The sequence below is a fragment of the Puma concolor genome, chromosome B2 (genome assembly GCF_028749965.1).
Source record: "Puma concolor isolate L17-30 chromosome B2, mPumCon1.1.hap2, whole genome shotgun sequence".
NCBI classification, from domain to species: Eukaryota; Metazoa; Chordata; class Mammalia; order Carnivora; family Felidae; genus Puma; species Puma concolor.
In genome coordinates, this window is record NC_141671.1 from 69636031 (window position 1) to 69663411 (window position 27381).

The following is a 27381-nucleotide window of genomic DNA, read 5'->3' on the forward strand; positions in this document are numbered from 1 at the left end:
TAAAATTTATAATTATTACCTTTGGTTCAAAGGTAGAAAAACACTCATCACTGAGGTAAAATTTTAAAATCTTCAGACATTGGTTCCTGGTCTGCACCAGTTTTAGTGTAACAGGCACATAACAGAATCATAACATTTTAGAGCTACAGGGATCTTAGAGGTAATGTAATGCAGTCTCTTTGCTTTAGAAATGAGTGAGTATTCGTAATATTTTTTGACTATAATTTTACTGATTATACAGAAAAAGATTTAAAGCACTTGTCTTTTAAGCCACTTTTGTTCTTCAGTTAATTTAGATTGCTTTAACACCTTGTGCTTAAGAAACTGGTTTAAGTGGTTTACGTTTTGTATCTTTTACGATACGACATTTATCTCCTTTAACGTGTACCTTTTTTGTTAAGTAAAATGCAATTATATTCAATACTTAATTGAAATACCTAACAAAATTTGTCTTGAAATAAGAGAATTTGGAGAGTATAATGCAAATATATGTATTTTTTTACTTAATTTTAAATTAAGCATTGACATAATAAAATGTTATCCAAAGATAAATTTATAGTATGAAGTTGATTTGATGATGACTTTTGATTCTGGTTTTATGTTTTCAGAGTACTTTGAACATAACAGTTTTGAACAATTTTGCATCAACTACTGCAATGAAAAGCTTCAACAGTTTTTTAATGAAAGGATTCTGAAGGAGGTAATTGCCATTACAATTTAAATTTAAGAACTGCATTAAGCTATTTTAATTTCAAGGAACAGAGGCATGCTGCCCCAGTTGATGGGGTATAATATGTAAGGTGGCCCAGAGGATCAGAGATGCCCAGAAAAGGCCCCAGGGGCTAGCTGTTGCTCAGGCACAACAGAAGTGTTTGTTGATACAGTGGAAGCTTAGGGACCCAATAAAAACCCTAACAGGCATCTCAGAAGTGAACATCTGTTGCTTCCTAGTGACTTTTGCTAGACTTGGTATTTCATTTTTTTCTTTTCCTGAGTCTGTTGCCCCTACTTCTGCCACTGCCAAACAACTTTCTACTCTATCCCTGACGTTGGCATCTGCCACCCTTCTTCTATGTCTCTCTGCTTCTGCCCACTCTGCTACGTGCTCACCCTCTCTCTGTGTGTGTCAGGAAAGCCACCAGATCGAGGGATGCAGTGGGGCCATTTGCTTGGAGTGCCTCTGGGCATTGTATCCTCTGCCACACTACTGTGTGCACTGCCCAGGCGCCTGTCAGTGGTGTGCCTACGGCTGGCCTCCAGTCTCTGGTCCAGGAAGGGGCTTGCTGCCACTGCTCCTAGTGAGTAAGTGGGCATGGCCAATACTCACAGTCCCGAGTCTAGGAAAGTTATAATTCTTTAGAGTGCAGAATAAGTAAAGATAGGTTTGGATCAGTTGATTTGTGATCAGGCTCCCCATTTTTACCTTATGTTTGAATTCTCCAGTATTTATCTACCAGTACCCTTGATTTTCCTTCCTTTGTGCTTTTTGAGATATGTTCTACTGAATGTGGATGGTAGAGTTAGAGGGAACTTAGAAATGATCTAGTCAGCCTTTTATTTTACAGACGAAGAAAGTGAATTTCCAGAGCAGTTTAATGACTGCTGCAGGTCTGAACCTACCTTCCAGCTGCCTGACTGACAATACTGTTTTCTTCTCATACTAGCATTGCTGTTTTCCAGTTCTGTTCTTAACTGTATCTGGATCTGAAATATGAAGTATTCTTTCCTGTTCCCATTCCATTAATCTTTTCCCACATGTTTGTTATGTTTTTGTCTTTGTGGGTTTCCCAGCACATTCATTTTTATACTTTTTACTTGTATACTATAGTTAAAGCCAGTTCTGGCATAAATAAACAGGTAAACCAAATACTTAGCAGTTAAGATAATTACTCTGAAAATGTTTTATCCAGCCACGTTAGTTCTTCCATTACTATTTGAAGTTGTACATGTGTACTTCTCACTTAACCTCCCCTAATTCTTCCCTTCCATGCCATCCCAGCAAGCTTTATCTAGAAACATAACGAGGAAACAGTATCTTGATATATGTTTATTTCTTTAACAGTTCCTTAAAATAAATGTTTGGGGGTACCTGGGTGGCTGAGTTGGTTAAGTGTGTCCTGACTCTTGATTTTGGCTCAGGTCATGACCTCATGGTTCATAGGATTGAGCCCCAAGTCAGGCACTGTGCTAACAGCGTGGAGCCTGCTTGGGATTCTTTCTCTCAAAATAAATAAGTAACTTTAAAATAAAATAAAATAAGATAAATGTTTGGATTTCAAATTCCAAATTCAGATTGTGTCTCAAATGGACGGGACTTCTAAAATGATAGAAACCTTTTCTAGTATATCTTGTGGGAGGAAATATTTAAACATTCGGGAAAAAAAGATTAAAATACATGTCAACCTACACTCATTTCATTTTCACCCATCTGTAGTAAAATCCTTTTTTTTTTTTTTTTTTTTTTTAATTTTAAGAAGATACCAGACTTAGTCTAGGAACTCAACTTTAATTTGTAAATTATTTTTCCAAGTTACACTTATTTTTCCCAGTAATATATTCCTTATATATATCACTGTGTAGATACTAGAACCCATTTGCAATTAATTGCTGTTTCCTTGATTTTAGTGCTTGTCTGTATATGTTAAGAAATTTCTCCTGTCTTTGGACAACAGTTTAGGACTAAAACAGTTTAGTTTGTTTAGCTCTTCTTTAAACTTTTAAAAATTATCACAGCCGGTTTTTACATTCTTCTGTAAATTTCAGGGGTTGGTAGACTCTGGCTTTTGGGAGAAATCCAACATGCTGCCTATTTTTGCAAATGAAGTTTTATTGGAACACAGCCATGCTTTTTCATTTACTGTTATCTGTGGCTGCTTTTGTGCTGCAGTGGCATAATTAAGTAGTTTTGACAAAGACACTATGCTTTGTCTCCCTCCCTCTCTAACCTCTTTTTTTTTCTTCCCCTCCCTCATGGACTTCTGTGATTGGGGGTGGGAGGGAGGGGAGGGTGGGTGATGGGTATTGAAGAGAGCACCTTTTGGGATGAGCACTGGGTGTTGTATGGAAACCAATTTGACAATAAATTTCATATTTAAGAAAAAAAAAGATACTATGGCCCACAGCTGAAAATATTTACTGTCTGGCTCTTTACGGAAAAAGTTCGTTAACTCTTGGTCTATTTTACTGAGAAGTTTGACTTTAAAATTGCTAACGGGGTGCCTGGGTGGCTCAGTTGGTTGAGCGTCTGACTCCTGATTTTGACTCAGGTCATGATCTCATGTCGAGCTCCATGCTGAGCATAAGACCTCGTTGGGGTTCTCTCTCTCCCTCTGCCCTTTTCCCCTGCTTGTGCTCTCTCCCTCTCTAAAATAAAGTAAAATTAAATTTAAAAAATGAATTTAAAATTGCTAAAGATATTTCAAAGCCTTGGTATTTCCTTGCTTTTGAATGGTTACAAACAGATCTGCATATTTCAGAAAAATATGCTTATCTGCAGGAGGGAAAATTTCCACATATGTAAATCATATGTTGGCCATTTAATTTCTGACTTCATATTGCTTTAGGGACAAGGATTTATCTTCCCTAATGTTTTGTAAGTCTCTTTAGCTCCTGAACTTACTGGTATGAACCTTTGTACTCTGGACTAATCAGTAAATGTTATGATCAGAAGTGGCACAAAACAAGCCATTTCTTATATAGTATTTCCATATCTATGATTATGATTATTTCATTTTAGGAACAAGAACTCTATCAAAAAGAAGGTTTAGGTGTTAATGAAGTGCATTATGTGGATAATCAAGACTGTATAGGTATGTTTTTTTTTATTCCACTTTTGGGAACTATGGGAAGATATAGTGAATGCTTTTACTAGTAATTTTTCTGTGCTCTGTGATTGATATTACTAGTTATAGGACTTGAAGCTGTGGTATTGGAGAGGTTTTACTTCTCTGGTACTACTGGGAATTTATTTTTCCTACCAAGGCATCAAATTCAGTATGTTGAAAGTTTTCCTAAAATTTTTTCTGTTTGCTGTGATCAATATTTTTGTTCTTAAACCTAACGTGAGTAACTTAAGAAGGAAACGGGTGCCTGGGTGGCTCAGTTGGTTAGGCCTTGGGCTTCAGCTCAGGTCTTGATCTCACGGTTCATGGGTTTGAGCCCCGCATCGGGCTCTGTGCTGACAGCTCAGAGCCTGGAGACTGCTTTGGATTCTGTGTCTTCCTCTCTCTCTACCCCTCCCCCGCTCACGCTTGGTCTCTGTCTCTCTCTCTCAAAAATAAACAAACATTTAAAAAAAATAAAATAAAAAAGAAGGAAACTAAACTGCTTAAGTAGTAAAGGGATGAATTACTCACCTAAGGAAACCCATGTTAGCCAGGCTCCAAGTGAGGTTTTTCAGTGTTTGGCTCTGTGGTTCTGTGGTTCCCTTATTTCTGTTCCCTGCTTTGGCAGCACCCTCTGGCCAATTGCAAGTTGGTCTCACAAGTTTCGTGAGTCATATCCAGATAATGCTGTGCAGTAGGAGAATAGGGTCTTTGTTTTTCTTGTCTGTTTTTATCAGTAAAGAAACCTTTTTCTCTCACCTCTGAGCTAGTGCTTAATCTTCCTTTTCTTTCCCACCTCATCTCTAAAATCAACTGTTGGTCAAACTTTGTTTTTTGCAAACTCAGTTTCACAATGGAGTCAGTAACTCATGCTACATTTGGACAAGATAGTGTAATATAATAATAATAATAATAATAATAATAATAATAATAATAATGCTTCACATTGGCACAACTTTTCAAAGCACTTACATGCTAGTTGGCTCACTGAGCATTGCCTTTACATATCACAGCTTTTCTCAGATCTCTGTGCCTTTGATTTTGTGATTTGATATCTTGGCTGGAATTCCTCCCCTGCCATTTATCTTTCAGCGCACTTTCATATCCTTCTACACCTATCAAAATACTCATTTATGGTTTAGTTCTGCATGCCCCCCCTTCACCATCACCAGTTGCCTAAAAAGCATCATTCTTTGAGCAATGCAGTTCGAATTTTGATTTCTCTTCTTACATCCTATGGCTTTTGAAGTCTGTCCCATTTAGTAGTTTTTATATACTGTATTTGAGCACTTTATAGTTATTTTGTACAAGCAAGAAATTCAAACAACATGAAGGGAGCATAAAAATGTCCTGTTACTGAACTTTTGTTGGAAGGCATTTGAATCACTATTGAAAAGTAGATTTTAAAAGCTAAGCATGAAAAAGCTTCTGTACTTTTACTTCATTTTGAATGTAGATATCATATGGAAGAGGAGGAAGTTTTGATTCCTTAGCTTCTCATTCAAGCTTACAAATTGGAATGGTTTTACATTAATCATATGTTTATGAACTTGTTTTTCTAGAACCTATATTAGTTTCCCCTGCTATCAACATTTTTATGAAACTTTTCATAAACCAAAATAGTGTAAATCAGAGAAGCAGTTACCATTTTGCAAATGCGAAAATTCTTTTTGGGTTTCTTTCTATGAAAGCAGGTACTAATATAGGCCTTTTGTAAAAGTGAAGTGGCATAAAGCAAACTTTTCCATAGTGGGGGAAACCTGTTTATGATGTTACTTTCTGATAGATTGCTAAATCTGAAATAAAATCTATCTGCTTTCTATAGCCTGTGAAGATACTTACAATACAATCATCTGTTACATTACTTCTGACCAGTCCTTTAAATTTATAATCAGTAAGTTGTTCACATATCCTTAAAATGTTTTTACCCTGTCATATTTTGACTTTTTTTGGAATAGATTTAATTGAATCAAAATTAGTGGGGATACTGGATATTTTAGATGAAGAAAATCGCCTTCCCCAGCCAAGTGATCAACACTTTACATCTGCAGTTCACCAGAAACACAAAGAACATTTCCGACTCACTGTGAGTTTGCCATTCCAAAATTGAGACCCTGTGGTGGGAAGAGAAACCTTTAGAAAGATGTTGCATATTAAGTAATTAGAATAATAAATTATATGGGGCTTAGAAAAACTATAATTTATCCAGCACAGCATCCTCTATAGATAGGCCCTTAGTTTATATATGTGTATCTTGGATGATGATGATCTCTCTAATGAAGGCCCTTTTAGCTGGATGGAAAGTACATTTCATCTATCTAAAATGGATAAACAGGTTTACTTGCTATTTTTATGTTCTTCCTTTAGCAAAATGGACACCATTTGCTTTGCTTCTGTCATGTGACCTGGATCATGTTCCAGGGGTTAGCATCTAGAATCACAAGCAGCCACCAGTCTGCACATTTGTAAGACCAGTAATAAAGTTTATGGCTTAGAGTCTGACTTGTGCAAGCAATCCATATTAGATAATGGGTAGCCAATTTATTTTGATGCTCTTTCCTAGGGACTTTTGAATGGGAAATATACTCAGAGACACAGAACTGAAGCAGTAGAAAAATTAACTACAGGGAAAAACAGAGATCAGTGGAAATAAATGAGAAGTACACTTCTGAAGGGGTTAGAGGACCTGGTTCCCTGAACTGTTGTTGGGTCATAGAGCTGTGCTTGAATCCTTATACCAGTGAACAGTAGGGCTTTCTTCATGAGGCTGGACCCTGAGGCTATTGAAGTGTTTCCTGGGTTCACCTAATTCTGTGTTTATCTTTACACTCGACCATCATCCCTTGAGGTAATACAAAGACAGCTCCATCCTTGTGCCCAATTAGCACAGAAAAATACGGATGTTAATTTCATCCAGGAAGATAGGTGCTGCCTTATCTTACAGAGAATAACCAAGAAAGAAAGGGAGGAAAGAAGAAAAGTAAAGCTGCTTAGACTTGCAGATGGCTCCCATACTGTTTATTATTTTGAAATTGTACCATAGTATATCAGTCATTGCTTTGATGGATCCAGGAGCTGAACTGAATGAAGACTAGTATTCTTGTTTCCTTACATCATTAACTAAGTTAAGAATGTGTTAGGTAAACAGGTTGAATGTATTTACTTGAAAAGTTGATGTAGTTGTGATAACCTTCTCTAGGGACTGAATCTAGCAACCACGTGCCCCACTGACTTGGAGTTCTTCTATGTCCTTAAATATTTCTTATAATGCAGAGCCTGTGTCTCTTCAGTGGAGATAGAAATCAAGTGATACGAATCCTCACCAAAACTTTTGCTAAGATTGAAGATGTATATCTGGTCCTATATATTCACTGTTCACTAGTCTTTGTTGTGACCAGCTTGCTTTACCAAGAGTACAGATTGCTAGTCAACAAAATTGTGACCCGGGCCTCAGAGAACCCTGAGTTATATAGTACATATAAGTACAAGGACAACAAGCTAAAACATCAAGAATGGACTTTGGCTGCTTGTCTTCAAAGAGAACAAGAGCAAGACAGTAAATTCTAATTTTTATAAGCCATTACTTTTGTTGTAATTCTTTGGAAATAAAAGTAATAATAGCCATTTATTGAACACTTCCTATGTGCCAGTCATCTGAAGGTTTTACTTAAGTTATTTTATTTAATACTCATAATCTCTGGGGTAGATCCTGTTTGTATGCCCATGCTAGAGATGGGGAGATGTACGTAGAGAGGTTAAGTGACTAGTCATGTGTAGCATAGTAAGGAAGTGGTGGATTTGGGAATCAGGCTGGGCATTTTGACTCCAGGGCCCTTGTTCTGGCTTATACTGGTGTATCACCTCACAAAGAAGAGGCTCTGTGCTCTGCTATCCCTCTCACCTAGAAAAAGCCTGGTAATGTTCTCAAAGTCTTAGTTTTTTCATTTTTAAATGAGGTTGTCTTTCTTATCCTTAGGTTATTTTGAGGGTCATATATATTCTTTTATGTGAAGACATTTTGGAAACTTTTAAATATGAGATATTGTCACTGATAGTATAGCCCTAAAATGATTCAGTGTTCTTCAGATAGATTCAGGCTCATTGTATAAACATGTTAGGATGTATAGTTTTAAAAGTGGGAGAAGTACTGATTTCAGATGTTTTTTAGGACAGTGCTTCTCAACCTTGGTTGTACCTTCAAATCACCTGACGTAAATGATACGGGCTTTAGGGGGTTTAAAAGTTTTCCAGTTAACTCACCAGTTAAATCAAGAACCACTACTTTAGACATAGGCAGTTAACTTTATAAAGTGCCTATTGTTTTGCATATTTACAGTGTTTATTTTTGTCTGACTCATTTTTTTTTTTGAGAGATTATAACCAAATACTTGCTACATTTCATTGGTAGTCTAAAGCTTACTAGGTGTTTCAAAGGCAGTATAATTGTGTGAAGTGTGAAAAATTCCCATGTAATTTTAAGTGTTTCACATCCCAGATGTTTTCTAAGGAGATTATGTAATATGTTTTTGATAATTTAATAACTAATGCATGTACTCTTTTCAGATACCCAGAAAATCTAAGCTGGCAGTCCATAGGAACATCAGAGATGATGAAGGCTTCATTATCAGGCATTTTGCAGGGGCAGTGTGCTATGAAACAGTGAGTGTGACTTTTACTAAGAGAAAACCATTTGAAGTTGAAGTTGCGCTGCACATAATGTTAACCTCCAGCCACATCTGGTTATTTCAGTTTAAATTTAATAAAATGTAAAATTCAGTTCCTCAGTACACTGGGCACATTTCATGTGTGGGGACTGTGTTGGACAGTGCAGATGCGGAACAGTTTTGTCATCTCAGAAATTCTGTTGAGCAGAGCTGTATCAAGGGATATTACCAAGGGATGGACTGAATCATTCCTGTTTGCTTTATTTTTCAGACCCAATTTGTGGAAAAAAATAATGATGCTTTACATATGTCTCTTGAATCCTTAATATGTGAATCCAGGGATAAATTTATACGAGAATTATTTGAATCATCTACAAACAACAACAAAGATACTAAACAAAAAGCAGGAAAACTTAGCTTCATCAGTGTGGGAAACAAGTTTAAGGTATTTGTGTTAAATTTGTTATTTGAAAATTTGTTTTTAGTGCATTTCAAGTAAAATATATTGTTTTGTACTTTACAGAGGATAATGCAGATCACTGTCAGAAATCCCATGAGTGAAGTGCAAGAGCAGACCCTGCATTGTTGATATTTGTATACAAAATAACATAAAATAGGTGTAGTAATTGAACATACAGAAATTCTTAAAATCTTATGAGTCTGTTCTTTCTTGTTGCTTAACATATCTGATTCATACCTGCTTCTCCTAATGTTCTTGCTTCTGCTTACTGTTTGGTTGACCTTCAAACCTTCTCTTTCCCATGTGTTTTCTGTTTCCTTCCTCATTCAGCAGTTTTGTTTTAGCTGGAGTAGTCCAGCTCGGGATGGCTAGAGAGGACTAGTTGAGTTGAGAGAGGAAAAGCAGGCACAGCCAGGGGCTTCAGGTAAATGATCACCTTCCTGGACTCTCATATGTAGAATGGCTGCCATGTTAAAAAGAGCCCGTCTCAAGTTATTAATTTAGTTTTTAATTTATTTTCAATGTGTTTTCTCTCACTGTGTTTTACACTAAAATTTGATTAAAGCTTTTGATAACTTTGTAAAAGATAAATGCTCTGTGTGACAAACCCTTCAAACTGCTTATTTAACATTGAAGAACATCTCATTTGTTTTATTAATTTTAGATCAAAAATTTATTCTTTGAGGTCTGACAGGGAATTGACACATGATGTGTCTTAGAAATGGAACACGAATTGGTTTTAATTGTTGAGTATTTAGCATAGAAAAAGGTAATTTAAAAACTTTTCTATCACAAGTTTAATGAATAAAAAATTATAAATAGAACAAAGACATAGAATTAATTTCTCTTGTATACATCTTCACAAAGTATTGTTGTATATACAAAAAACCTTTGCATATGCCTTCTATTATGTGTACTTTAAATATTAAAAATGATGTAATTAGAAACTCTTTAAGCATCAGAATACTATAATAATAGCAACAATGTAAGCCTCCTGAAATCCCTTGTGGATAGAAATGGGCTCTAATTAACTATCTTGATGAAATCATGTTTATAAACCTAGATTTTTTTAAAGTATATATAAATATAGGAGAAAGTTTTTAATACTTTACAAGTAATTGAATAAAAATTCTTTAACTTTGTTATAAGTTATATTCATTATGAGTTCCTAATTCTCTTGAGCAGTATTTTTTCTCTTATTTTTATATTTTGAAATTCCTGAATAGACACATGATAGCAGATTAGTATAAAATAGTATATTAGCCTATATGAAGTGGATATTATTATTTGCATAATGTAATATTATAGTGGTATTGCTTGTAAGAACATACTTGAAATTTTAGACAGTATAAATAAAAACAAAACATTCTTAAAATTCTTTGAATTAAAGGGGGCGCCTGGGTGGCTCAGTCGGTTAAGGGTCCGACTTCAGCTCAGGTCATGACCTCACAGTCTGTGAGTTGGAACCCTGCGTCCAGGCTCGGAGCCTGGAGGCTGCTTCCGATTCTGTGTCTCCCTCTTTCTCCGCCCCTCCCCTGCTCACACTCTGTCTCTCTCTCTCAAAAATAAATAAACATTAAAAAAAAAAAATAAAAAAAAAATTCTTTGAATTAAAGTATTCTTTTATGTTGAGATATGAAATGCCTAAATATTACTTACATTCAATAGGATGTATTTTGCACATTAAACTGCTAAAAAACTATAACTGAGTGATATTACTAATAGCTTTCAAAAATGTGTTGAGATACTTTGAAATGATGTATTAATAGTAATTCTTAATTTAAAATATAGTAGAATAGCTTGTTAAATTCAAGTTACGTAAGGCAATAAAAGAAAACAGGGTAGCATTTACAGTAAGACTTCAGTTATCCATCATTTCTGAGAACCACAGGTTCTCTGCTGAAAAGTAACATTTTCAGGTTATTTGAAACATAACTCTTTTACTGTTAGTGATTTAGGAAACAATCCTCTTTGATGGAAGTCTTACTCTGTTGTTACATACATGAATATTTGTATGCTTAAAAATAAAATACAAATAGAGCATGAGTTTCATAAAACTGTTTATCCTTATGCCTTATGGTCCTTGACTGCTTCCTTGATAATTGACAGTCTTCCCTCTTCTCTCAAGTTTATTTTTGCTGCTTCTCTTCTGAATTAGTTTATCTCCAATTTTTTGGAGAATACCATGCTTAGTCTATGGATTAAGAGGCATGGACTTTGTGACATTTGTTTTCTTTTCAAATTAGTGCCTCTCGTACTTGCTTTTCAGTTGTTTGTGGTCCAGATTGATTAAAGTTGTCAGAACTCAGTCAACCAGATAAGTGGGGTGTGACTGTGTTTTTTCTAATCCAATCAGAAATTTACTCCATTTTTATAACTTAAGCCTATGATGTCTGAAGTATACTGTAGTTTCATGTGTAAGAGAATGAACTGTTGGAATCTTGGCTTTACCGTTACTCGTTCCATGATCATAGGCAAGTAATTTATCCCTTTGGGCCTTAATGCTTTTACCTGAAAAATGAGGCTGATAATACATACTTAATTTGAATTGTTTGTGGTTTGAACCTGATCATTCCTGTGAAAATCTTTGAGCAGTGCCTGACTCATAGAAAGTATTCAGTACAGTCTACCTATTAATAATAATAATAATAACTATTATTAAATATTATTATTAAATAATGACTATTATTAAAAATAATAATTATTAACATATTGGATTGATCCAAAATGTTAATTTAGGAATTAACATCTGGATTTATCTTCTGTAAGTAGTATAATAAGCATCGTAGTATAAAATTGATATGAGAATTTTATATAATTTACTTTGCAGAGAAATAAAGCAAAACATGATTTTAATGTATTATTAAACCAGAGTAAATTACTGTCACTTAATGTTAATATTATTAGAAACAGGAAAATATAGTAATTTGTAGTATACATTGTCAAGTTGTTTTTGAGAAAATTGTCCAAGCTTTTAAAAATAATTGGAATGTAAAATATTTTAAAATAGCCAAGAGGGTTTTGACAGCCAGGCAGGACAATTTCATTTATGATAAGTGTTATATAAAACATTTCTAATACCATTAGTGTATATTTTAAGTATGTCTTCATTCTTCAATGGAGTGTGACAGAAACTGCACCCAGCTTGCTACATATTCAAGTACAGCTCTGTTGATCTATTATGGAATGCATCCCCTGCATTTTCATGTACTTCCTTTGTTGCCTGTACACTTTTCCCTCATTCATCCCGCCTGCAAGTATGTGTGTATATTTTATAGCATTGCTAATTTTCAGTCTTTTAATTATACATGTTCTGTATGACTAGTATAAGTTACTGTCCTTGTCATCATATTAGCCATATATTTTGCATGTTACTGTAAAAGAATTTATGTATCAGTTGTTAAGTTGCACTGTGTTGTATGTTGATGTTATTGCATGTTATTTTATGCTAATGTTGGAGAGCTAATGGTAACTTATGACATTGTGTACTTTTGCTTTTTGAAATAGTAAAGTGATTTGCTTTCTTCTGCAGACACAGTTAAATCTGCTTCTGGATAAACTTCGCAGTACTGTGAGTAAAATTTTAAAAAATTCAGAGTTTTTAAATAGTCCTCTGAAATTACTGTTAGTAATTACTCAAATAAACAGAGTAAACATAGAATAATTAGAAATTAATTTAAAACTGAATTCCCTCATTAAAAAAATTAGTTTTTTAAATGGTTGTCATTTTGGTTAGGCTTGTTCTGAAGAAAGTCAAATATATATGGGAAGTCACATTATTTTATAAATGTACAGAATTCTCTCAAATGTTACTCAATTCAGATTATCCTGTAGTTTCAGAAAAGTGAAAATAATTATTTATGTGGAGAAAGAAAATATATTTTTTAGGATTAAAGATAATGCATGTAATTCATGTTCATTTTATCATTCTAGTAGTAACATTCTCCAGCCTGACAGTGTTGTCACGGAAAAAATGGACATAACATTTTTATGTCCTGTTATAGAGGCAATATCCCCCCTTTTTTAATTAACTAGACATTTTAGTAGTTCACTCTGGTTTTTAATGGAAAATTTGCCAGAGAAAGAAGTATGATATGTGGGTTATGTGGGCATGATTCAAGGCGAGGCTTATTTTTTAAACAGATCTACAGAACTTAACCAGGTATTCTTCCTTTTCACGTAGTCATTTTGAAAAGCCAAATATTTATTCTTTTGATGCTGTTATTGCTTAATTTATTGTTAGACTTGCTTTTGGAAGCATTAGCAGATATTCTCATTGTTTGCAAATATTTATCTCTTAGGAACTAAACATCTTTAAAAACCAAGTCTGATGAGGAGGGTATTTTACCTTTATCTTTATGGCCCAAATATAGGTTACACCAAATACAGGGCAAATAATGAGAGTACTTTTGTGATTTATAAGAAGATACTTCCAAAAAGTGTTCTGAAAGTGTTTGCAGTGAGCATCGTTGTTGAAATAACTATTCAGTTTTTTAAGGGGACTGCTCTGAAAAGGAACAGTTATTTGGATGTTTGGTATATTCACTTTAATACTCAACAGGTTCATTGTGCACATATCCATATTCTTTGTGCCTCATTCAACGTAATCCGATAACTGATTCTAAATGAATGCCTTTAAAAGCTTTAAAAAAATGCTTTTTAACAAACAGAACTTTAAAATGTGAAGTGGTGCAGCTTAGGGACTTACAGAATAATGAAAAAGGTTGACTTATTTTTCCCCACTTTGGTCTAAATTTTAAGAGGCATAATTTTATTACTTTGTCTTGTTATAGGAAAATTTTCTTACCACAGAAATATAGCATATAAATATACTTAAATGTAGAATAAAATCATATATGTGTCAGTCTGAAAAATGTATTATATTTAAATATGTTAAAATATTTTTCAATGAAAGACTTTTCTTTTTACAATAACACAATTTTTGGTACTCAAATCTAAAATGTACTATGTTTCTAACATTAGTATATAATGCAGAAATTCATTCCAAGCTTGAAATTTTAAAAGTATGCTAATTAAGTTTTAGATTCTTTAGTGATTATTTTAAAAGAGGTTCAGATATTAATGGCAACATGCTTGATAGTTACTGATGTTCGTTCATAGAAATAGAAAAATAAGAATGCTTATTGTATTGTCTTAAAAAGTATCTTTATTCTCCTAGGGTGCAAGCTTTATTCGTTGTATCAAACCTAATTTAAAGATGACAAGCCACCACTTTGAAGGTGCCCAGATTTTGTCTCAACTTCAATGTTCAGGTATTTTCATATATATATATTTAAAAATTTTTTTTTAATGTTTATTTATTTTTGAGACAGAGAGACAGGGCATGAACGGGGGAAGGTTAGAGAGAGAGAGAGACACAGAATCTGAAGCAGGCTCCAGGCTCTGAGCTGTCAGCACAGAGCCCAACGCGGGCCTCAAACCCACAGACTGTGAGATCATGACCTGAGCTGAAGTCGGAGGCTCAACCGACTGAGCCACCCAGGCACTCCTAGGTATTTTCATATTTTTATAATTTATATCCATGTGTGTTGGGAATGTTTTTAAACCAGTCACAGCTATCTTGATTGTTTTTAAGTACAGTAAGATTTTTATTTTCTATTTCCTTAAATTGTAAGAAAAGCATGGCTAGCAAGTTATTTTAGCAAATTGGGATATAGTTTATTGTGAAATAAAACAACTTTACAGCATTGAAGTAAAATTTATGAAAACTCTTTAACTGCAAACCTAGATGTGCCTTAAGTAGGTTTTTCTTTTTTTTTTTTTTTTTTTTTTTTCAACGTTTATTTATTTTTGGGACAGAGAGAGACAGAGCATGAACGGGGGAGGGGCAGAGAGAGAGGGAGACACAGAATCGGAAACAGGCTCCAGACTCTGAGCCATCAGCCCAGAGCCCGACGCGGGGCTCGAACTCACGGACCGCGAGATCGTGACCTGGCTGAAGTCGGACGCCCAACCGACTGCGCCACCCAGGCGCCCCATTTTTTTAAGTTTATTTATTTATTTTGAGAGAGTGAGAGAGCATGAGTGGGAGAGGAGCAGAGAGTGAGGGAGAGTTAGAGAGAATCCCAAGCAGGCTCCATGCTTCATACTGAGCTGAAGCAGGGCTTGACCTTATGAAACTTGAGATTATGACCTGAGCCAAAATCAAGAGTCAGACACTTAATGGACTGAGCCACCCAGGCCTTCTCGGGCTGGCAGTAGTTCATTTCTCATTCCTTAAATAGCTGGGTCAGGAGGTGGGTTTTGGTGTCCTTGCTCTCACTCCACTGCTTACAAAAAAATGAAAACATAATGCCCTTGGCTGCTGCAGAACTTCTGTGCATTTGGCTAAACTATCACTCTCCACCTTTCACCTGCCACCTTCTAACTTTGCTCAGTCATAGAAGTCTTAGGCACAAGGCTCACTGTTTTTCCTGTACTGCATGCCCATCTTCTCTCCACACCCATGCTATGCCTCCTGTCTCCCAGGGCATGAGTCCTCTACTTGCCTTTTGCTCCATCCCAAATTTGTGATACTTCCTTAAGCTCTCTGGTCTTTCTTACTCCTTATTTTGCTCCTCTCAAAGTCAGATTCATTATAAAGCTAGAGTCACTTAAGCTTCAGGGTCCCTCATTTAGATGGGCTCCTTTGAAAGCCCTGTACCTGCTTTTATATTCTTTTGTATTTTGTAATTTTGTACTTTTTTCTTAAATTACAATTGTATAAGCTTTAGGCAAACCCACCCTGCTCTCTCCAGATCTCTGAATCTCTGCCAATAGACAGCCTCAGCTTCTTACTAGAAGATGGAAAGCTTCACCTGTGTGCTACCAAACACTGCTACCTACCTGCATAACCTTCCCTTTTGCTAAGAAGGTGGAAGTGCCTCTCTTCCAAGTTGAGACTATAGTTCTTTGGAATCATCCCTTCCTACTTTCTTTTGAATCTTCAATATCGATTATTTGTATTGAATCATTCCCTTTGAGGTAGTCTCTCTCACTACCATTTAAACATGTGGAGTCTTAATCTTAATTTCCTCTGACCCATATTCCCTTCCAGCTATTTCCTTATCTCTAGCCTCACTGTTTATTCTATAGTTTGTCCTTTTCTGTCCAAGAATAGCCTATTTTTGCTTTCTCAGTTTCATGCCTTCCACTCACTCTCTAACCCAAGAGAATTCAGCTTTCACCTTGATCAGTCCAACAGAGTACTTCCTTTTCTTTTTTTCAAGTTGTTTTTGAGAGAGAGGAAGAGAGCAAGAACACAAGCAGGGAGGGGCAGAGAGGGAAAGAGAGAACCCCAAGCAGGCTTCATGCTGTCATTGCGAAGCCTGATGTGGGACCCCAACTCACAAACTATGAGATCATGACCTGAGCTGAAATCAAGAGTTAGCTGCCCAACCAACTAAACCACCCAGGCGCTCCACAACAAAATAATTCTTGATAAGGTCACCCGAGATTTCCCTGATCCTAAATCAGATATTCCTTTTTCAGTCCTCATCTTAGTGGACATCGACATTTGACTTGATTGGGCCCATTAATGTATCCTTTCCTTGGCTCCTGAATCAGACCATGTCCCTGATTTTCTTTTTTTTCTTTTTTTGTTTTTGTTTTTAATATTTATTTATTTTTGAGAGAGAGAGAGACAGAGCTGGAGAGGAGCAGATAGAGAGAGGGAGACAGAGGATCCAAAGGAGGCTTCATGCTGACAATAGGGAGCCTGATTTGGAGCTCGAATTCATGACCTGAACTGAAGTCTAACACTTAACAGACTGAGCCACCCAGGTGCTCCCCTGCTTTTCTTTTTAATTTTCTGGAAATTCTCAACTCCTCTGCAGGGTCTTCTTTTCTCTGGGTAGTGTTTGTTAAGAGTTTTTCACGCTTTGGTTTAGGCCTGTTTCTTTCTCACTCTTCCCAGTGCTGTCTGATATAACTTTCCATGTTGATAGAAATATTTTATATCTGTGTTGTGCAATATGGTAGATGCCTCTGGTTGTTGAGCACTTGACATGTGGCTAGTATGACTTAGGTACTGATTTTTAAATTTAATTTTAATTTTTAAAAATTTAAATAGTCACGTGTGGCTAGTGCAACTGCAAACCGTGTAGCTAGTGGGTGCCATATTGCACAGCATAGTTATGTATTCTCTGTCCCCACTGCCTGATGTGACCTCCTAAATAGTCTTTGCCCCCCCCCCCCAGATTTATCAAAATATAACTGACTTATAACGTTAAATGCAAGGTGTACAACATGTTGATTTGATATACTTCTGTATGTAAAATGATTATCCCCATAGCATTTGCTAACAGTCTCATCAGATCCCGTAATTACCAGTTCTCTTTTGTGGTGAGAATATTTAAGATCTGCTCTGCTGGCAAACAGTGAGTCTTAGTACTCCCAATCCAAGCTATCACCATCTTTCACCAGGCTTTTTGCTGTAGCTTCCTAAGTATTCTTGCATCTGCTCCGTCTGTTCTTCACATATATCCAGAATTGTTGCTTTACAACTCAAGTCTGATCACATCTTTTTACTGCTCAAAATGCTGTAATGGCTTCTGAGTATTATTAGGGGAAAGAGTAAAATCCTAGTAGCTTATGAGGCCCCAAAGGTCTGGCCCATGTGTTCCTAGTCCATCTCTCTCTACTCTCTCTCTCCTCTCTGTGCTCCAGTCATGCTGGCCTTTGTTTGGTTCCTTAAGTTCTCCATATTCCCTCCTGTCACAAGGCCTGTGCACATACTGCTTCCTCTGAGAAGCTCTTGACTAACTTTTGTCTTCATCTTTCATTTCTACGCTTGATTGTCCTTTCCTTGTGAAAGCCTTTATTGATATCCTTAACAGAAAGAGGGGTCTGAGTAAAGAGTGCTGAGCACCTTCATTTTAGCCATAAATTATATATAGATTTGTGCAGTCATGTAATTTTTTCTCTAACCTATAAATCTCTCAAGGGCAGAAACAGTGTCTGTTTTGGCTTGCACATTTATCCCAGCCTCTGAGCAGTGCAGAGCTTATACTAGACTTAGTAAATATTTGTTGAATGAAATGCACGGTCTGGCACATGTGAAGACTTTTTGTTAATAATTTTAACAAATACTGTAATGTTAAATAATTCATGTCTGCCATATTCATACATATGGATGTATTTTTGTGATATTTTCTTCAGATAGTTTTTATTTTGAGTTTGACTCCTTTCTCATTTAAATATCTCTTCATGGTTTGTTTAGCCTAATACAATAAATCATTTATTTCCTAAATGAGCATCTGGTGTCCTGGCAAGTCAAGCATGTTTACATTTAGCTATATAGACTTTTAAATTGGTAGAGTGTGGGGTTATAGATGCTTTAGCTAGGATTTATCTTTCAGTTAAGCAGTGTATTTCAATATGCTAAGATGTGTTGGCAGTTTAGTAGATGACACCAATTCATAGTAGTTTGACTTTTTTTTTAAAGTAATAATAATAGTAAAATGATACAGAACTGGTTCTAATTATGTGGCTAGGTAATGAGGAAAATGAAAAAACAAAACACCCCAATAATCAGTAGAAATAAAAATACTTATGAAGCTTTGTAAAATAAAGACATTTAAGATTTGAATTCTAGATTGCCTTTCTGTTTTCATTATTTTTTTCTGATTTAAGAAGAATTAATTGATTTAGGACTTTTTACTAAAGTTACTATCTTCTGATCAGCCAACACCAGGGCAAAGTAGGGGAAGGTAAGAGAAGGCAGGTGTTCTTCCTCTGTAACCTTGGGGCTCTTGGGGCTTGTGGCAGCAAAGAGGATTCTGAATATAACCAGCCAGACTGCACCAATAAGCCCTTCACCAGTCACATTTCTAGAAGGAAGAGTACTTGGTTTGGTGACTTTTTTTTTTTTTTAAAGTGTTGAAAGGTCTTTAGAGTAAATTAGCTTCAAGTGCTGAGAAAGCAGCCCTAGGCTTGGTAATTTGTTAAGCTTCATGAAATTCTTTTAAAAAAAAATTTTTTTTTAATGTGTATTTATTTTTGAGAGAAAGAGACAGAGCATGAGTGGGAGAGGGACAGAGAGAGAGGGAGATACAGAACTGGAAGCAGGCTCCAGGCTCCGAGCTTTCAGCACAGAGCCTGACGTGGGGCTTGAGCCCCTGAGCGGTGAGATCATGACCTGAGCCGAAGTCAGGTGCCCAACCAACCGAGCTTCCCAGGCTCCCCGAAGCTTCATGAAATTCTTAATGAACTTTTGTAAGTTCATATGTTGTCTTCAGCTACAGAGCAAGCTAGGGGACTCAGAGGTGGCACATGTGTACGTTCCCAAGGGTACTTGTTTATTTGATATACATGGGCAAGAATTGTAACAATACTAGCCAAATCTTTACTTCTTGAGCAGAGCCTAGAACTAACTAGATTTAGTTTTAGAGATTTCTTTCCTTAGGAATGATTGCCTTTATGTGCTTCATTAATTAGTATTAAAAATTATAATAGTTATATAGTTGACTCTAAGAAAAAATCAAATAGTACACAATAATAATAACTAAAAAGTCTTCTCAGGTGTGATGACTTAGTTTTGTGTCTTGGGTATATTTTTTGTATTGGTTAAATAAAGCTTTGCCCATTCTTTTAAATTAATACACCATATTCTGCCATATGGTTGTAATATCATTTAATTCATTGATATTTAAGTTATTTCTGTATTTTTTTCTATTTCAGCGATCCAGTGGACATGTGTGCATTCTCAATGTGCATTTTTGTCCACATGTGTGACAAGTTGTAGGATAGATTCATAGAAGTAGAAGTAGAAAGTACTGAGTCAAGGGGATAAATATTTCCAAATTGCCATCCAAAATTGTTGCACTGGTTTAGTTTCCCACCAGTAGTATATGTGTGTGTTTTCTTACACTTTGAGTACTATTGGTCAACTTTGAGTACTATTGGTGTTTTATACCTTTGCCAGTCTGATAGGTTAAAATTCAGTCTGACTCTCTAGAAAAGATATCTTTCCTGGGAGATTATTTTTAAAATAACAATCCACTTATTTAAAAAAATATATTTTGTAGTTTCATTTTGCCAATTTAAATTTTTGACCACCAGGAATTTATTTTGGTATAAGGAGTGAGGAGGGATCCGGTGTCCAGTGTTAACATTTGTTTTCTAAATGGCTAGCCATTTGTCTTAACGCTTTGTTGAATAATCTTATTATCTCCATTGATATGAAAGTATCAGAGAGTGAAATACAGGCCTTTTTGTAAATAAAAGTCCTGGCATTATCTACAATTGTTGAACCTTTCCCGGACTACCGTATGCTTTTCTGACGTGAAAATTTCACACTGACTCAAGGCTCAAATTAGACGTACTAGAGTTATACTGAAAATAGATACTCCTATAGACTCTTTACCCCAATAGACTAGCTTCTTTGAGAGGTGAGTGAAAAGGGATCTTTATAGTGAAATACTGAGCTCCCCTTTCTTTCTCTTTTGCCTTGTATAAGCTTGAGTGAGAACTTGGGGCTACTTCTTAGAGACTGTATTAGGAATCTTTTTAAAGAATTAACCTCAGGACTTAGAAAGTGAATTAATGCAGGCCTTTACCTCCTATACTGTTGATTGTGGCATAGGTTTTTAGCAGAAAAAAGATACAAACTAGATTTGAGCTTTCTAGAGACTAGTAGTTTGTGCCCTAGAAAATGATTAGTCCTGCTGGTTTTAGATGAAATTTGCTACAATAGTTTTAGGTGGTGGATAAGTTGGTACATATTGAGTATGGACATGATAGTCCCTATGTAATAGTTCTTGCTGATGATTCGTATAAATTGCCCCTTTCTAAACATTAATTTATAAAATTGATCATTCACAAGTTATTTTTGGACTTCGGTGCAGAGATTGGCAGTAATTTGTGTTTGTTTATGAATCTAGGTATGGTGTCTGTTTTGGACTTAATGCAGGGTGGTTTCCCATCACGAGCTTCCTTTCATGAACTCTACAACATGTATAAAAAGTATATGCCAGATAAACTTGCAAGATTAGATCCAAGACTGTTTTGCAAGGTACGAATACTGCCTAAATTGAAATTTCTTAGCTATGAACTGTCTTTCTTGCTAACTACTATTTGGCATTTAACTTTTGAACTTTTATTTTTCAGGCTCTTTTTAAAGCTTTGGGCTTGAATGAAATTGACTACAAGTTTGGGTTAACAAAAGTATTTTTTAGGCCTGGCAAGGTAAGTACATTTGTATTTTAAAGTTTAACATGATGAATATGGATAGTTGGGAGTCAAGGCATGTTTTGAAGTGTTTAGCAATTCTTATTATTCATGAATTATATGAGTATCAGTAATAGTATGCATATGTGTGTGTGTGTGTACACAGTTTCTCTACTTGTTAGAAGTTTACAGTGTGTACTACTCTGTATAAGTTTTACAGTTTTTATTTCACATTTGGAAGTACTGGAGTCAGAGCATTGTTTAATTGGATTTTTTTGCTTAAATAAGGATTAACCAGAAAATGTTTATGTTTTTAAAAAGTTGAAACATTTTCTAAAACATATTAATTCAGTCTTCAATAATTAAAAATTTCACAGTACTTTTGAGTCTTCATTGTAAGAACAAGTTCTATTAGAGTATAAATAGATGTTTAAGGTACAGGAAATTGGACTGAGGTTTGTACCAACTTCTTTCAAATCTTAGAATGAATGAATGTGTAAATACTTTTGTAGGTGACATAATTTTAGGCTAACCCATAGTTTTTGTATTTATAGATTCTTGTACTAGGTTATAAGACTGAGTTATAGAATATTTCATAACGTGTGTACAAAACAAATACCTAAATGTTATTCACAATCTGTTCATAACATTTTCACCATTCCTGACTTCATTAATATTGAGTGAATAATTGCATCCTCATAATTTTAAACACAACTCTTATTATATAATAGCCAACCATATTTGTTTGACTTAGCAGTGTCATTAATAAATATATCTAGTGCCTTGAAGACTAGATTAATGATAGTAATAAATCTGATTTCACATTTTTTGAGCATGAGATAAAAACCTATGTAATGCATTACCAATGTATGCATTTCCATTTTGAATATTTTTACTGCAGAGAACCCATACCATTTCTTATAAAAGAAAAAAATTAAAAATGTATATTCATAGTTGGCTTAGCTATATAATCATACATATTTATCATAAGCTCGACATTTCTCTTATTTCAGGGCTTTAGTAATAATTTTAGAATTAGTAGCCTGAGAAAACACTTGGTCTTATTTTGCCCCCAGAAAAATTAATTAGAAACATATGTTGAAAGCACAAGGCAAGAGTTAAAAGATCTTTAATCTTGTTATGTTACCTTTAACTTAATTTTGATTATAAGAAGCCATTTATTGATAGGTGTGTGACATCCTCAATATATTATAGTGAGATATTTAATAAAGGATAGAAATCATTTTATAATTTGGTGGTAAATTATGGAAAATAATGGATTTTATTTTTTTTTTTTTTAATTTTTTTTTTCAAAGTTTATTTATTTTTGGGACAGAGAGAGACAGAGCATGAACGGGGGAGGGGCAGAGAGAGAGGGAGACACAGAATCGGAAACAGGCTCCAGGCTCTGAGCCATCAGCCCAGAGCCCGACGCGGGGCTCGAACTCACGGACCGCGAGATCGTGACCTGGCTGAAGTCGGACGCTTAACCGACTGTGCCACCCAGGCGCCCCTGGATTTTATTTTTTAGTAACCTCATGGCCGTTTTATTTGTGTTGTCTGTCTCTTAGTAGCAATTTTTATATCTGACCAAAATAGGGATGGAAGTTGGGAGAGTGAGAACAGTATAGTGGTACCTGACATTATATAGCTGACCTTCACTTATCAGAAGCTGTATACAGATATCAGAGTATGTGGATGAGCCAGTTCAGAAACAGCCCTTAATTTCACTCTTTTCTCAGTAAAACCTTTTTGCCAATCATCTGTAATTGTCATTTAAGATTTTTTCTACTTTTATTGTTAAATTTGCTAACTAGCAATGAGTAAGCCCTGATTACCCCTCCGGAAAAGGATGCTGATGGAAGAGGAAGGCAGCAAAATACAACTGGATATGTTTGAATTTGCTCTGTACTCTCTTGAGACTTGGGTCTGTTATTGGATTGTGATAATTTCTAGAAAGTTAGATACTAGCTTTGACTTCTAGTATTTTGTATCTCTCTTTGTGTTCAAACACATTTTCTTTTGATACTGCTGCTAAATTATTTTATTTCCTAGTTTGCAGAATTTGATCAGATTATGAAGTCTGACCCTGACCATTTAGCAGAACTGGTTAAAAGAGTCAATCACTGGCTTGTCTGCAGTCGCTGGAAGAAAGTTCAGTGGTGCTCCCTCTCAGTCATCAAACGTAGGTGTTTTCTGTCATACCAAGATCTGTAATTACTTTGAAAATGAGTTGGTTTGTGGAATGTTATAAAGTCTGAGTGGTGAGTGACGGGCCACAGGGACCACGTTACTTATTCAGGCTGTACGTAACACTTGGTGTGTACTATATACATGGTAAATTATTATTTGTGGACTTCAAAAAAAATATTTTTTATGTGTGATATTTATCTTCTTTATCCAAATGTGTTATGGGAAAATTAATTTCACCGTGTCCTAAACAAAACAGAAACAGAACTCAGTCTTGATTCCTCCTGCTCCCCCTACCTGACCCCCCCAGTCTCTCAGACTTAAGCCAGAACTTTTCTCTTTCCACCTGCATGGCTTCACCGGTACACACACCAGAAATTTCAAGATTGTAATGGTGTCTCTCCCTTTTTGTCCCTGAAATCTTGCCAGTGAACACATCCTATTGATTCTTCCTCCAAGTGCTGTACATTCTTTCCTCTTTATTGCCAGGGACTTAGTGGAGCCCCACTTCCCCACTCACATGTTAGCTTCAGTAGCTCCCAAACCGAGTTCCCTTGGCTTCCCAGGAGTTCTCTTCCTAGAGTTCCTCTCTAAACTAAAGCCTTTTATTAAGGCTTTCCTTTAATACAGGGCAAAGTCTTAGAATGTCTTTTATTAAGTCTTTCCTTTGATGTAGGGCAAAGTCTTAGAATGTCTTTCAAGACCCTGTGAAACCGGGTTTCAGCTTCCCTTTCCAAACCTCTTCTCCTGCCACTGCTCATTCAGACCCTGTTCTCTCTGACACACTGGACTGAGCTGCTACTTCGTGTGTGTCTGCTAGGTCATAGTAACTATTTGTGGCTAAAACAAGGGTTAGGGGCAGAATGTTTTTGGGTTACCTGAGGGTTTATGGCAAATATTTAATTGTATAGAATTATTGTCAGTAACTTGATTAAATTTACAGCTGCCCCTCCCTTCTCCCTACTCACCAGTGCTAGGCACACAAAAAGGATTCAGTAAGGTATACCTTATTAAAAGAAAAATAAGGGGTGCCTGGGTGGCGCAGTCGGTTAAGCGTCCGACTTCAGCCAGGTCACGATCTCGCGGTCCGTGAGTTCGAGCCCCGCGTCAGGCTCTGGGCTGATGGCTCGGAGCCTGGAGCCTGTTTCCGATTCTGTGTCTCCCTCTCTCTCTGCCCCTCCCCCGTTCATGCTCTGTCTCTCTCTGTCGCAAAAATAAATAAAAAACGTTGAAAAAAAAATTTAAAAGAAAAATAAAATTCCTTTGACTTAATGGAAAGGAAATCTGCAAACAAGGATTATTATTGAGGTTTTTTTGTTAGACAATTGTGCATATAGATAAAAAGACAACTATAATAAAAAAGATGACAAAAGCTCTTTTTCCCATAGTTTCCAAGTAAAATATAGACACATTTGTCACTATGGTTCAAGGCTTTCAGCTTTATAGTTGCATTATGATGGAAAATACATTGTATGTAAATTATCTATGCTATACCAGTTGTTTGTGGACTGTGTTCTGCAGTGGTGAAGTTGGTAACCAGACAGAATCTTTGAAGGATGTTAATAGGGAAGCTCTGAAAAAAAGGTTCAAAGGTCAGATTAGTGTAAGATGTTCTGGGTAACTGAAGTTAAACAGGTTTCTTTACTGTAGGGCTCTCAGAGGCTTTACTTTGTATGTTCACAGTGCATCTCCTGAAGGAGGTATAGCATATAGCTTTTTGTAAATTTATTTGACAAGTGAATCCTTCTTTCAAGACATACCTGTTAACATTTAATAGACCAATATTGCCTAGGACAGTTTGGGAAGCAATAGTGTGACATAATAAGGAAATAGTATGTTTAAGGTGTAAACCTAGCCACATACATGATGTACTTTTTGTTTTAAGAAGTGTAAGGAATTACAGAAATATTAAACTTCCCGATTTTGATGTCTGGTCTAATGTGTTTGTCAAGATTTCATGTTTCCTGAAAATTGCTGTGTGGAAATGAGTGGTTTTTAAGAATATTATATGCCTGATTTAAACTGAATAATTTTCTGTCATTGTATTTTCCTCTCATATGTAGTGAAAAACAAAATAAAATATCGAGCTGAAGCCTGCATTAAAATGCAAAAAACTATTAGAATGTGGCTTTGCAAAAGGAGACACAAACCTCGGTAAGATGAATAGTGCCTTGTTAGGATGAGCACTTGGTGTTATATGTGAGTGATGAATTCTACACCTGAAACCAATTTTACCATGTATGTTAACTAACTAGAATTTAAATAAAAATTTGAAATAAAAAATATAGGGGCATCTGGTGGCTCAGTCTATTAAATGTCCGACTTCAGCTCAGGTCATGATCTTGCAGTTTGTGAGTTTGAGCCTCGCATCGGGCTCTGTTGCTGACAGATCAGAGCCTGGAGCCTGCTTCAGATTCTGTGTCTCCCTCTCTCTCTGCCCCTCTTCCACTCACTCACTCTCTCTCTCTCTCTCTCTCATTCAAAAATAAAAATAAACATTAAAAAAAATAGTGCCTAAAGAACCCTATTAAACCTATTTATTTACCCTAATATAAAATGGCTATAAGGTCAATGAAGAGCAGTTTGGATACTTAACAGAGTTTTCTCCTTACTAGTGTTCTTTGTAAAAAGATGTATTAATCTGTTATTTTATATTATGTATTTGAAATTAATTAACTAATTATTTCATTATTTAATTACTTGCCTTATTCTACAAAAGGATTTGAAGTAGCTTACAAAAATGAAAATACTATAAAAGGTTGAAATAAATGGCTAAAAGAAGCTCTTTTATTCTAATTATTTTAGTGGCTTGAGTTTCTTGATAAATGACAAATTGGCATTGTTTTTATTATTTTTTTATTTTTTTGGCATTGTTTTTAAAAACATTAATGTTGTCACCATAATTCTCAAGATTATGTATAGGAATTATATTGTCTCACTGTTTAGTCTTTTTATTTAGTCTTTTTATTTGAGTCTTATTTAGACTTTTTAAACTTAGAGGCCTGTATAACTGTTAATCCTTAAATCTCATCAAAGTGATTAGATAACTCTTCTAACTTCTTCTATAATTTGAATTCTGAAATTTTTCATGTAAATAAAGAAGGCTAAAATACTAACAGGCATCAGTGTCATTCACACCCATATTTATTTCTTTTTTACTTTCAACAAGAGATCTAAAAAAGAGAATCCTAGACAATATGAAAACAGAAGTGAAATACCCTATTTATAGCAAGATGTTTATTTGGCATTTTATTAAGATGAAAAATCTATGCATGGCATTGAGTGGTGAAATTAAACCTTGATGAAGTATTATGTTTACAGCATCGATGGACTGGTTAAGGTCGGCACACTGAAAAAACGACTCGATAAATTTAATGAAGTAGTAAATGCATTGAAAGATGGAAAACCAGAGGTGAATAAACAGGTCAAGGACCTTGAAATTTCTATTGATGCTTTAATGGCCAAAATTAAGGTATGGAATTTTGATCCAAATGACTGACTTTTTAAACAATTTAATATACTTTGTGGTTCATATTGAATTGTATAGAACGGTGTCCTTTTTTTAAAGATACAAAACGTTACACATGTTGAGTCTCAGTGATGGCAAGTGATGACCATTGTATTGTTCTATGTTTGAAAATTTTTATAGTGAAAAAATAAGACAGTTTTTATGCAATTTCATCTTTTGTTAGGAAAGCCCCCTCCCAAATAGTAATTAAAATACTATACTCTGTTGGTAAGCTTTTGAGTAATCATTACTGAGAGAGGATTAATGCAAATTATTTTAATTTGTTTCATGTTTTTTACCTTCAGAAACTAATTTTAAAATTATAAAAGTAATGTAATATTATGGAAAATGTGGAGAAAACCACCAAAAAACCCTTAACCCCAGACAGTAACACATTCAGCTGTTACACTGTTGGATAGTCAGTCACCTTCCAGGCGTTTTTTAGAGGCACATATGCTTGTAAAGTTCTCACAATTTGATTTTGTGCCCTTATTGTTATGTTATATGCCTTGTCCCTGTCATTACATTATCTTTATATAGGCTATATCATGAACTACTTAAGTGTTT

The 27381-nt window shown here is 35.3% G+C and overlaps 1 protein-coding gene across 9 annotated transcripts in view; it reads left to right on the forward strand.

The window, feature by feature from the left end:
• Nucleotides 1-27381, forward strand: part of MYO6 (myosin VI) — a 146629-nt gene that overhangs the window by 97317 nt on the left and 21931 nt on the right. For all 9 annotated transcript variants that reach the window (XM_086707265.1, XM_086707266.1, XM_086707267.1 and 6 more), the window contains exons 14-25: nt 609-700; nt 3737-3809; nt 5783-5910; nt 8388-8483; nt 8760-8933; nt 12481-12519; nt 14128-14221; nt 20831-20961; nt 21057-21134; nt 23172-23301; nt 25370-25460; nt 26628-26778. In XM_086707265.1, coding sequence (XP_086563391.1) covers nt 609-700; nt 3737-3809; nt 5783-5910; nt 8388-8483; nt 8760-8933; nt 12481-12519; nt 14128-14221; nt 20831-20961; nt 21057-21134; nt 23172-23301; nt 25370-25460; nt 26628-26778 — 1277 coding nt within the window. The remainder of the gene's footprint in view (nt 1-608; nt 701-3736; nt 3810-5782; nt 5911-8387; nt 8484-8759; nt 8934-12480; nt 12520-14127; nt 14222-20830; nt 20962-21056; nt 21135-23171; nt 23302-25369; nt 25461-26627; nt 26779-27381) is intronic.